We start from the raw sequence: 13,160 nt of genomic DNA on the forward strand, positions 1-13,160 counted from the left end.
TTTGCTCTAGTGATAGATACAGCGATGCCAGTGATGACAGCTTTTCAGAGCAAAGGATAGCTGAGTTGGAAATCAGCTGAAAGTGATACGTGACTTGGAATCACCAGGACTGCCTGAGAGGGTGAGATGGAACCTTTAAGTTCTTGTTTGTTTCACAGACAGGCTGTCTTCTTGGTGTAGAAGGGAGCATCACAGGACTTGTCTCGCAGGATCCTGCTCCCCTGGGACGCTCCTGTTTGCATAGTTAGCAGGACAGACTTGACAGCTGATGGTGCTTCTGGGAATCTGGAATGCACCTGAGAAAGCAGGCAGTTAGGAATGCGCCTGAGGCCAGGAATAAATATATCCGGGCGCCTCTGAATGGATGCGTGGAGGCTGATAGTGTAGCTGAGGGGTCAGCAAACTTGTTCTGTAAAGGGCCAGACAGTGACTGTTTTCGGCTTTGTGGGCCCTCCAGTGCGTTGGAGAGGGAGGGCAGGCTTGGACAGTATGTACATAAATGGGCAGGGCTGTGTCCCAGTAAAACTTGATTTCCAAACACAGTGTGCCGACCCCTGGTCTAGGTCACTCATGGAAAAGCAGAGTTCCTTGGATTTGTAGAAAATAAAATAGTGTCTTCTTTCTTTGTAGGGAGATGCCAGAGACTGGCTTGGCTTCCAAGGGCAGCTTATGTCCCTCACGGCTCCTGGAGGTTTTATTAGAGAAGGTAGCAGCCTGGATGGCTTTATTCCATTCATGCTCAGGGGCAGCTGCTGCCTGGACAACCCTGCCCTTTAGCAGGGACAGCAGCTTTTGGAAAATTCGTACGGAGTCAATGTCTCCAGTGTGATTTCTCTTCTTATTTCACTTAGGGGCAGAACATTCCTGTTCACCAGGGAAGGCACATCCGGGTCTATTTAGATTTGCCTCAGACATGGAGACCTTCAGAAGCAAACCAAAATGGTGCAAAGATTAGTTGGAGGCACTTGCAAGACATATTATTCAGCTTTCGATGTGGCTAATACTTATTTTTTCTTTTTTTTTTTTTAAGGCTCTGAAGTAACCGAAGCCAAGATGAAGGAAGTATCTAAGGAAATCACCACACTCATAGAATCACTCTTTTCTCCACCAAACATGGGATGTACAGCCTCGAGGGGAATCTAATAATATGCACTTCCATGAACCAGAATCAAAGGGGTAGTTTTCTTTTTCCTCCAGAGGTGACCTTTGGTTCTTGCAAATTTCTGTAGCCAATTAAACTTTTCCCAGCAACTTCAGTGGGCAGAAAGTGTGTTGGTGTCTTGTCTGGTGTATGGAGACGTCCAGGTGGTGAGGAAGGATCCAGGTAACTGAGCCTTCTCTGGGCTATATGGGAAGGCCGGCAGGGCACACGCAACAACTAATTTTGTGTCAAAAATGAGTCATTCTGTCACCTGGAATTCAGCCACAGATTTGCATGTGGCCCAAGTTTATTTCAGTTTGTCACTCTGTTTATTTGTAGTAAAAAGTAAAATGAAACAGGTCCAAGACTGGGGTTGGTAAGTAAGGTCCTGGCCTCAGGCACAGAATATAAGGGGGCATAAAAAACTCAGGAATCAAGATCGGTAACATATGTATATATATTTACTTGAGGTGAAATATCACATAACATAGATTAACCATTTCAGAGTGAACAATGCAGGAGCATTGGGTCCATTCGCAGTGCTGTGCAACCACCACCTTCATCTGGTTCCATCCCTCTTCCCAGCCGCCCCCGCAACCACTTATCTCCTTTCTATTTCTGTGGATTGGCCTATCCTGGATATTTCATATTAGTGGAATCATATAATACGTGGCCTCTCGTGTCTGGCTTCTTTCACTGAGCTTGATGTTTTCAAGGTTCATCCATGTTGTGGCCTATGTCAGTTCTTCCTTGTTGTGGCTGAATAGAATTTCCTGGTATGGATTAGACTACAATTTGTTTATTCATTCATCCGTTGATGGACATTTGAGTTGTTTCTACCTTTTGGCTTTTTTGGATAGCGCTGCTGTGAACATTCATGTGTAAATAAATTTTGTTTGATTGTTTGTTTTTGTTTTTGCCACACCGTGCCTCAGCTTGTGGGATCTTAGTTCCCTGACCAGGGATCCAACCCGGGCCCTTGGTAGTGAGAGCACAGAGTCCTTAACCGCTGGACTGCCAGGGAATTCCTGTAAATAACTGTTTGAGTATCTGTTTTTAACTCTTTTGGTAAATGGTTACACCTAGGAGTGGAATTGCTCGGTCACGTGGTAATTCTGTTTGACTTTTGGCGGAAACATCAGTAATATTTTAATATAAGATTTTTAAAAAACCAAAATTCATTAAAAAAATTTACAAAGAGCAAAATAGCAAATTTTAAAATAAGGACAGGATCCAGCCCTGCCCCTCCCTCACCTGCCGTAGTCCCGGGCCAGTTGTACAACGTTCTCATCCAGTATGCTTCCTGATTTCCCTGTTGAATGTACTTGAGATGACTTAGTGGTTGCTTACATTTGAGCCTTCTGAAACTGATTTAAATATTTTAACTGCTCGGTTAATTTTTTTGTGGTTGTCTTTGGCCTTTAACTGTTCTCTCTTAATGCTGTAAAGCATTATTTTGTGAGCTGCTACAGAAAATTTATCTACCAAACACATGCAGAAATGAAATGAATAATTCTGGTAAACAAAAATATTAAAGAACGCCAGGGCTCCACTTGTGAAAATTACAGCTTGAAGATCACAGGAGGCTCCAAATGAAAAGCCCACAAGATAGGCTAAAAGCTGGTATAGGCCTCCTAGAGAGAGGTATATAAGCACAGAGGGGATGCTTGAACAGCACAAAGAGGTAATCTGGCTTAAATGGGAGTTTTCAATCGTAGTAATTATGACTTGTAAAGTTACTTATAACAGAGTGCTTACCTTCGGGCTAATGATTAAGAAGCAGCAAAGCAGCCTCTTTGTTGTTGCTACACGAGATTTCCTCTTTTGGAGACACCTGTTGAACTTGGAATTCAGCGAAGTGCGGAATGGTAATAGCATGGCTGCTTAGTGGTAGTGGCACATAGAAAGGTATTATAAATCAGTCATTCGACAAATGTATCTTGAGCCCCCAGGATGAGCGACACATGGTGTCAGGTGCTGGGGGAAGTGAAGGGGAGCAGAATTTGCCCCCCAAATATGTCTCTTTGGCATAAGGATTATTTTAAAGAAACAGCAGATACAGGAAAAGCTCTGAAAACTGAATAGAAGTTGCCCTTTTTAAGAGACATTTACATTTATAAGGGAAACCTTTGTTTGTAAAGTTGAGTCCTTCTTTGTACCAGGGAGATACCGAGGGCTCTACATCTCTGGAACCTCTTCTCAGTGGAGAAGGCAGGGACTTAAATCTGTATAACAACCTCACCCTTGATTACTGTGTTTCGCCTGGTCACCTTCCATAACTGCCTCCCCCACAAAAACATCTTCTGTCTTTCGCTGGAGATGGTATTGAAGGTGGTGGCTTGGGCCATTTTGAAGAGTTACTCAGTTTTCCTGCGTCTCTCCCATGTATACAGCAGGTACACACGTTATTAAACTGAAACCAAGCAGGACCCTGCAGGGCCCTCCTGGGTACAAAAGCCTTTCCATGTCCTCTGTTTCTTGTTTGTAGAAAAAGGCTTTAGTCTCCTAAGCTTTCCCTGAGTTCCAAAGAGTAGACTCAAGCAGTTACTAATTGGGAAAGTGAGCAGATGCAGAAACAAAGGAGAAGCAGTCAAGAAACAATAGTTCAGTGATAATACATAGCCCTAGTTCCTCCTCAAGGGATATATATGAGTCTGATGCATATCTTTGAGTTGTTCTGCAGGAACTACAACCCGCACCCTGGTGATGGATGGTGACTACGTGCTGAGCACAAGCAGTAGACCCCAGACTGGTTGGAACCAGGGTAGATGATGTTGACTCCCAAAACATTACCGTCACCTCCCCACGCACCAATAGAGAACTGTGCGCGAACCGGTCACACACCCTTTTGCCCCTTTTGCCTTTAAAAACCTTACCCCCAGGCCAGCCAGTAAAATGGATCTGAGATCAGCCTACATTTCCCATCTTCTCGGCTGGCGCCCTCTCAATCAATAACCTTTCTCTACTCAGAACTCCAACATTTCGGTTTGTTTGGCTTCAGGACACACAGGCACACAATCTTGGGTTCAACAACAAAACTTGTTTGTTTTTCTCCTGTTAATCTGTCTTTTATTACAGAAAGGTGTCAGCCAAGAACCTGGAAGGGTAGAGGGAAAATGATTTTTCTTCCCCTACAGAAGCAACCTACCTTCTTGCACCTGACCTTCTCTCGGGGGAAGGCAGGCTTTAAACAAATCTGTAGGAAAATAAGCATTTAATCATAATTGTGAGTTGTTCAGGGAGCTATGAGTGTTAAAGAAGAAGGACAAAGAGACTATGAGAGAGTGTAAAGTGGGATCCTATGACAAACTGGGCCGCCAAGGAAGGCCTTCTGAGCAAAGCTGGTAAATGTTTCACACAGATTTGTGCCTGTGGTCACACAACGCAAAGATGGTGAGCAGAGAGCTCCGAGAACCAGTGGGCTGTGGTTTTCCAGACTGGCTGGCAATTGGGTGAGTGGTGACACTGTTTCACTGGCGTCATCACCTGCTTGGTATCAGCCCACACCTTTCCTTGGTTGAAATTTGGACTAAAGCTGAAGGGACTCAGCTTTTTTGTTTTCTCCATAAGCTCTCCAGCTCCATTCCCAATTGTCACTTTTGTTGCTGTACTTCTTACTTGGACTTTATATTTTGTTGAAGTAAAAAGTACCAGTTATATGCACATCTGTGCTCTGATAAGGTCCGTGCCAGACATTGACACTCATCACAGTTTTCCCCTAGAGTTGAAGTTCTGCACCCCGAAGATGCCGTACAAGATGAGGGGAGATGCGCAGAAACAACACCAGAAATCCAGAGTTAGTGAAATGTTGCCTGTGGGTTCTTTTCTGTGCTAGTGTCTTTGGGGTTTGATTGAATTTCTTGAATGGAGCAAGAAAGAGCTCAAGATGGTGTAGCAGCAACAGGTCTGCATCGCTCTCTCCCTAGGCCGTCAAGCCCTTCTCAGAGTCTCCCTTCTAACTCCTTTGTTTCACTTGTGGATGAGGAGATGTGGGGTTCTTTCAAGTCTGCAAAATAGAATCACACTTGTGTTCTCAAGGTCAGTGGTAGGGAAGCAGGCTCTACACTCATCGTTAATCTGAGCAGCACAGTCAGTGCTAGCCAGAAAGTGAACTTTGGGGAAGTGACCAGCCTCTTAGTTCTTTCAGAGGTAGGCTTTTCGTGTGTGATACCATTATTTGATTTGTGTTTACATTTGAATATGGGTTTATTAATAAGCCAGATACAATGATGAACTGCCATTCTGCATGTCACTGCTTCTTCTATTATCAGTCATAATCAATACGTGAGCCATATTGAAAAACAGCTCATTCTATTGTGACTCACACTGCACTTGAACAAAACCATTGTATTGCCATCTTTCTTTGGGTTTTTTTTTTACATCTTTATTGGAGTATAATTGCTTTACAATGGTGTGTTAGTTTCTGCTTTATAACGAAGTGAATCAGTTTTACATATACATATGTTCCCATATCTCTTCCCTCTTGCGTCTCCCTCCCTCCCACCCTCCCTATCCCACCCCTCTAGGTGGTCACAAAGTACTGAGCTAATCGCCCTGTGCTATGCGGCTGCTTCCCACTACCTATGGATTTTACATTTGGTAGTGTATATATGTCCATGCCTCTTTCTCACTTCGTCCCAGCTTACCCTTCTCCCTCCCCGTATCCTCAAGTCTATTCTCTAGATCTGCGTCTCTATTCCCGTCCTGGCCCTAGGTTCTTCATGACATTTTTTTTCTTAAATTCCATATATATGTGTTAGCATACGGTATTTGTTTTTCTCTTTCTGACTTACTTCACTCTGTATGACAGACTCTAGGTCTGTCCACCTCATTACAAATAGCTCAATTTTGATTCTTTTTATGGCTGAGTAATATTTCACTGTATATATGTGCCACATCTTCTTTATCCATTCATCCGATGATGGACACTTAAGTTGCTTCCATGTCCTGGCTATTGTAAATAGAGCTGCAGTGAATATTTTGGTATATGACTCTTTTCGAATTATGGTTTTCTCAGGGTATATGCCCAGTAGTGGGATTGCTGGGTCATATGGTAGTTCTATTTGTAGTTTTTTAAGGAACCTCCATGCTGTTCTCCATAGTGGCTGTATCCATTTACATTCCCACCAACAGTGTAAGAGGGTTCCCTTTTCTCCACACCCTCTCCAGCATTTATTGTTTCTAGATTTTTTGATGATGGCCATTCTGACTGGTGTGAGATGATATCTCATTGTAGTTTTGATTTGCATTTCTCTAATGATTAATAATGTTGAGCATTCTTTCATGTGTTTGTTGGTAGTTTGTATATCTTCTTTGGAGAAATGTCTATTTAGGTCTTCTGCCCATTTTTGGATTGGGTTGTTTGTTTTTTTGTTATTGAGCTGCATGAGCTGCTTATAAATTTTGGAGATTAATCCTTTGTCAGTTGCTTCATTTGCAAATACTTTCTCCCATTCTGAGGGTTGTCTTTTGGTCTTGTTTATGGTTTCCTTTGCTGTGCAAAAGCTTTTAAGTATCATTAGGTCCCATTTGTTTATTTTTGTCTTTATTTCCATTTCTCTAGGAGGTGGGTCAAAAAGGATCTTGCTGTGATTTATGTCATAGAGTGTTCTGCCTATGTTTTCCTCTAAGAGTTTGATAGTGTCTGGCCTTACATTTAGGTCTTTAATCCATTTTGAGCTTATTTTTGTGTATGGTGTTAGGGAGTGATTAATCTCATACTTTGACATGTACCTGTCCAGTTTTCCCAGCACCACTGATTGAAGAGGCTGTCCTTTCTCCACTGTATATTCCTGCCTCCTTTATCAAAGAAAAGGTGACCATATGTGCGTGAGTTTATCTCTGGGCTTTCTATCCTGTTCCATTGATCTATCTTTCTGTTTTTGTGCCAGTACCATACTGTCTTGATTACTGTAGCTTTGTAGTAGAGTCTGAAGTCAGGGAGCCTGATTCCTCCAGCTCCGTTTTTCATTCTCAAGATTGCTTTGGCTATTCGGGGTCTTTTGCGTTTCCATACAAATTGTGAAATTTTTTGTTCTAGTTCTGTGAAAAATGCCAGTGGTAGTTTGATAGGGATTGCATTGAATCTGTAGACTGCTTTGGATAGTAGAGTCATTTTCACCGTGTTGATTCTTCCAATCCAAGAACATGGTATATCTCTCCATCGATTTGTATCATCTTTAATTTCTTTCATCAGTGTCTTATAATTTTCTGCATACAGGTCTTTTGTCTCCTTAGGTAGGTTTATTCCTAGATATTTTATTCTTTTTGTTGCAATGGTAAATGGGAGTGTTTTCTTGATTTCACTTTCAGATTTTTCATCATTAGTGTATAGGAATGCAAGAGATTTCTGTGCATTAATTTTGTATCCTGCAACTTTACCAAACTCATTGATTAGCTCTAGTAGTTTTCTGGTAGCATCTTTAGGATTCTCTATGTATAGTATCATGTCATCTGCAAACAGTGACAGCTTCACTTCTTCTTTTCCGATTTGGATTCCTTTTATTTCCTTTTCTTCTCTGATTGCTGTGGCTAAAACTTCCAAAACTATGTTGAATAAGAGTGGTGAGAGTGGGCAACCTTGTCTTGTTCCTGATCTTAGTGGAAATGGTTTCAGTTTTTCACCATTGAGGACGATGTTGGCTGTGGGTTTGTCATATATGGCCTTTATTATGTTGAGGAAAGTTCCCTCTATGCCTACTTTCTGGAGGGTTTTTATCACAAATGAGTGTTGAATTTTGTCAAAAGCTTTCTCTGCCTCTATTTAGATGATCATATGGTGTTTCTCCTTCAATTTGTTAATATGGTGTATCACGTTGATTGATTTGCATATATTGAAGAATCCTTGCATTCCTGGAATAAACCCCACTTGATCATGGTGTATGATCCTTTTAATGTGCTGTTGGATTCTGTTTGCTAGTATTTTGTTGAGGATTTTAGCATCTATGTTCATCAGTGATATTGGCCTGTAGTTTTCTTTCTTTGTAACGTCCTTGTCTGGTTTTGGTATCAGGGTGATGGTGGCCTCATAGAATGAGCTTGGGAGTGTTCCTCCCTCTGCTATATTTTGGAAGAGTTTGAGCAGGATAGGTGTTAGCTCTTCTCTAAATGTTTGATAGAATTCACCTGTGAAGCCATCTGGTTCTGGAATTTTGTTTGTTGGAAGATTTTTAATCACAGTTTCAATTTCAGTGCTTGTGATTGGTCTGTTCATGTTTTCTGTTTCTTCCTGGTTCGGTCTTGGCAGGTTGTGCATTTCTAAGAATTTGTCCATTTCTTCCAGGTTGTCCATTTTACTGGCATATAGTTGCTTGTAGTAATCTCTCATGATCCTTTGTATTTCTGCAGTGTCAGTTGTTACTTCTTCTTTTTCATTACTAAGTCTGTTGATTTGAGTCTTCTCCCTGTTTTTCTTGATGAGTCTGGCTAATGGTTTATCAATTTTGTTTATCTTCTAAAGAACCAACTTTTAGTTTTATTGATCTTTGCTATCGTTTCCTTCAGTTCTTTTTCATTTATTTCTGATCTGATCTTTATGATTTCTTTCCTTCTGCTAACTTTGGGGGTTTTTTTTGTTCGTCTTTCTCTGATTGCTTTAGGTGTAAGGTTAGGTTGTTTGTTTGAGATTCTTCTTGTTTCTTGAGGTAGGATTGTTTTGCTGTAAACTTCCCTCTTAGAACTGCGTTTGCTGCATACCATAGTTTTGGGTCCTCGTGTTTTTCTTGTCATTTGTTTCTAGGTATTTTTTGATTTCCTCTTTGATTTCTTCAGTGATCTCTTGGTTATTTAGTAGTGTATTGTTTAGCATCCATGTGTTTGTATCTTTTACAGTGTTTTTCCTGTATTTGATATCTAGTCTCATAGTGTTGTGGTCGGAAAAGATACTTTATGCGATTTCAATTTTCTTAAATTTACTGAGGCTTGATTTGTGACCCAAGGTGTGATCTATCCTGGAGAATGTTCCATGAGCACTTGAGAAGAAAGTATATTCTGTTGTTTTTGGATGGAATGTCCTATAAATATCAATTAAGTCCATCTTGTTTAATGTATCATTTAAAGCTTGTGTTTCCTTATTTATTTTCATTTTGAATGATCTGTCCATTGGTGGAAGTGGGGTGTTGAAGTCCCCTACTATGATTGTGTTACTGTCGATTTCCCGTTTTATGGCTGTTAGTATTTGCCTTATGTATTGAGGTGCTCCTGTGTTGGGTGCATCAATATTTACAATTGTTATATCTTCTTCTTGGATTGATCCCTTGATCATTATGTAGTGTCCCTCTTTGTCTCTTGTAATAGTCTTTGTTTTAAAGTCTATTTTGTCTGATATGAGAATTACTACTCCAGCTTTCTTTTGATTTCCATTTGCATGGAATATCTTTTTCCATCTCCTCACTTTCAGTCTGTATGTGTCTGTAGGTCTGAAGTGCATCTCTTGTAGACAGCATGTATACGGGTCTTGTTTTTGTATCCATTCAGCCAGTCTGTGTCTTTTGGTTGGAGCATTTAATCCATTTACATTTAAGGTAATTATCGATATGTATGGTCCTATTACCATTTTCTTAATTGTTTTGGGTTTGTTAGTGTAGGTCTTTTCCTTCTCTTGCGTTTTCTGCCTAGAGAAATTCCTTTAGTATTTGTTGTAAAGCTGGTTTGGTGGTGCTGAATTCTCTTAGCTTTTGCTTGTCTGTAAAGGTTCTAATTTCCCCACCAAATCTGAATGAGATCCTTGCTGGGTAGAGTAATCTTGATTGTAGGTTTTCCCCTTTCATCACTTTAAATATGTCCTGGCACTCCCTTCTGGCTTGCAGAGTTTCTGCTGAAAGATCAGCTGTTAACCTTATGGGGATTCCCTTGTATGTTTTTTTGTGGCTTTTCCCTTGCTGCTTTTAATATTTTTCTTCGTCTTTAATTTTTGATAGTTTGATTAATATGTGTTTTGGCGTGTTTTTCCTTGGATTTATCCTGTATGGGACTCTCTTGCTTCCTGGACTTGATTGACTATTTCCTTTCCCATGTTAGGGAAGTTTTCAACTCTAATCTCTTCAAATATTTCCTCAGACCCTTTCTTTTTCTGGGACTGCTATGATTCGATTGTTGGTGTGTTTAATGTTGTCCCAGAGGTCTCTGAGACTGTCCTCAATTCTTTTCATTCTTTTTCCTTTATTCTCCTCTACAGCAGTTATTTCCTCTATTTTGTCTTCCAGGTCACTTATCCATTCTTCTGCTATTGATTCCTTCTAAAGAATTTTTAATTTCATTTTTTGTGTTGTTCATCCTTGTTTGTTTGCTCTTTAGTTCTTCTAGGTCCTTGTTAAACGTTTCTTTTATTTTCTCCATTTTATTTCCAAGATTTTGATCATCTTTACTATCATTACTCTGAATTCTTTTTCAGGTAGACTGCTTACTTTCTCTTCATTTGTTTCGTCTGGTGGGTTTTTTATCTTGCTCCTTCATCTGCTGCATACTTCTCTGTCTTCTCATTTGGTTTAAATTACTGTGTTTGGGGTCTCCTTTGTGCAGGTGGCAGGTTCGTAGTTCCCATTATTTTTGGTGTCTACCTCCAGTGGGTGAGGTTGGTTCAGTTGCTTGTGTAGGCTTCCTGGTGGAGGGGACTTGTTCCTGTGTTCTGGTGGGTAGGGCTGGATCTTGTCCTTCTGGTGGGCAGGGCCACGTCTGGTGGTGTGTTTTGAGGTGTCTGTGAACTTAGTATGACTTTAGGCAGCCTCTCTGCTAATGGGTGGGCTTGTTTCTATCTTGCTAGTTGATTGGCATGCGGCGTCCAGCACTGGAGCTTGCTGGCCGTTGGGTGGAGCTGGGTCTTAGCGTTGAGATGGAGGTCTCCAGCAGAGCTCTTGGCAATTGATATTACGTGGGGCCAGGAGGTCTCTGTTGGTTCAGTGTCCTGGACTCGGCTCTCCCACCTCAGAGGCTCAGGCCCAACACCCGGCCGGAGCACCAAGACCCTGCCAGCCACATGGCTCAGAAGAAAAGAAAGAAAAGCAGAACAAAAAACAAAGAAAATGAACAGACAGAACCCTCGGACACATAGCAAAAGCAAACCTGAACAGACAAAATCACACAAAGAAACATACACATACACACTCACAAAAAGAGAAAAAAGGAAAAAGTAATTAAAAAATAAAAAAATTTTAAAAAATTAAGAAAGCAAACAAACCAATAACCAAATCCACCAATGATAACAAGCACTAAAAACTAAACTAAGATAAACATAAAACCAGAAACAAGTGAGACGCGGAAAGAAAACCCCATGTCTACAGTTGCTCCCAAAGTCCACCACCTCAATTTTGGGAACATTCATTGTCTATTCAGGTATTCCACAGGTGCAGGGTTTATCAAGTTGATTGTGGGGATTTAATCTGCTGATTCTGAGGCTGCTGGGAGAGATTTCCCTTTCTCTTCTTTGTTCGAACAGCTCTTGGAATTCACGTTTGGTTTTGGCCCCGCCTCTGCATGTAGGCTGCCCTCAGGCTTCTGTTCCCGCCCAGACAGGAGGGGATTAAAGCCGCAGCTGATGAGGGCTCTCTTGCTCACTCAGGCCAGGGACAGGGAGGTGTACGGTGGTCATAATTGGAATCCGGGGTGAGCCTGCAGTGCCAGAGGCTGGCGTGAGATGCAACAGCCTGAGGCACGCCGCGTTTACTCCTGGTGAAGTTGTCCCTGGATCACGGGACCCTGGTGGGGGTGTGCTGCACAGGCTCCGAGGGTGTGTGGTAGTGTGACCTGTGCTTGCACACAGGATTATTGGTGGCAGCGGCGGCAGCGTTAGCGGTTCATGCCCATCTCTGGGGTCTGAGCTGATAGCCATGGCTCGCACCTGTTTCTGGAACTCGCTTAGGCGGTGTTCTGCCTTCTGTGGGCACACGGAGCAGGAATCCCTGCTCCTTGTGCACCCTGAAACAATGGTCTCTTGCGTCTTCTATAGGCACAGACATTTTCCCTGACTCCCTCCCGGCTAGCTGTGGCGCACTAGCCCCCTTCAGGCTGTGTTCACGCAGCCAACCCCAGTCCTCTCCCTGCGCTCCCACCGAAGCCCGAGCCTCAGCTCCCAGCCCCGCCTGCCCCGGTGGGTGAGCAGACAAGCCTCTCGGGCTGGTGAGTGCTGGTTGGCAGCGATCCTCCGTGCAGGAATCTTTCTGCTTTGCCCTCTGCACCCCTGTTGCGGCGCTCTCCTCCGTGGCTCCGAAGCTTCCCCGCCGCCACCCCCCATCCCCATCAGTGAAGGGGTTCTCTAGTGTGTGGAAACTTTTCCTTCCTCACAGCTCCCTCCCACTTGTGCAGGTCCCGTCCCTATTCTTTTGTCTCTGTTATTCTTTTTTCTTTTGCCGTACCCAGGTACGTGGGGAGTGTCTTGCCTTTTGGGAGGTCTGAGGTCTTCTGCCAGTGTTCAGTAGGTGTTCTGTAGGAGTTGTTCCACATGTAGATGTATTTGTGGGGAGGAAGGTCACCTCTATGTCTTGCTCCTCTTCCGTCCTGAAGGTCCGAGACTACTTGTTATAATGGTCGCTTCTGTAGAGAATCTAATGATAAGCAGTCAATATTTAGTTAATTTAGATTATCTACATTTCTGGAGTAGCAATTTCTGAATTTATTTGCATAAGTATATATTATTTTAGTGTCCAACTTGAGACGTATGAAGACTCAGAAGTAATTTTCAACCCAGAATGTGACTTCTTTGTTGCCACCATTGATTCTTACCCAGAAGATTTCTGATAGGATGAGAGTTATTCATGACTTTTGAAACACCTTTGTTTTTCCGAGTGAGTATTACAACTTTATGGTTTTATATCATAAACTATATGTTTTTCTTCTGTTCCGCATTATCTTTATCTTTTTGTTCCAACATTCCTAGCATAATTCTTAACTTGAGTTGAAGGGAGATTTGTTTTAACATGTTTAAGAATGAAAAAGTAAAGAATATGATTACACATTCTTTATTGTTCAAAGGAGGCACTCTCTAAAGCAGGGTGGTTGTAGGGGGAGTGGCAAACTGGCCACAGGC

The 13,160-nt window shown here is 42.1% G+C and overlaps 1 protein-coding gene across 3 annotated transcripts in view; it reads left to right on the forward strand.

Annotated features, from left to right (window-relative positions):
- Window positions 1-5,635, forward strand: part of CTPS2 (CTP synthase 2) — a 112,457-nt gene extending 106,822 nt beyond the window's left edge. For all 3 annotated transcript variants that reach the window (XM_022562725.3, XM_022562722.3, XM_022562731.2), the window contains 2 exons: window positions 11-121; window positions 1,031-5,635. In XM_022562725.3, the coding sequence (XP_022418433.1) occupies window positions 11-80 (70 nt within the window). In that variant the 3' untranslated portion in view covers window positions 81-121; window positions 1,031-5,635. The remainder of the gene's footprint in view (window positions 1-10; window positions 122-1,030) is intronic.
- Window positions 5,636-13,160: the final 7,525 nt, after the last annotated feature.

Source organism: Delphinapterus leucas, chromosome X, assembly GCF_059928025.1.
Source record: "Delphinapterus leucas isolate spDelLeu-1000000601 "Yukka" chromosome X, BTC_Dleu_Yukka2, whole genome shotgun sequence".
NCBI lineage: Eukaryota > Metazoa > Chordata > Mammalia > Artiodactyla > Monodontidae > Delphinapterus > Delphinapterus leucas.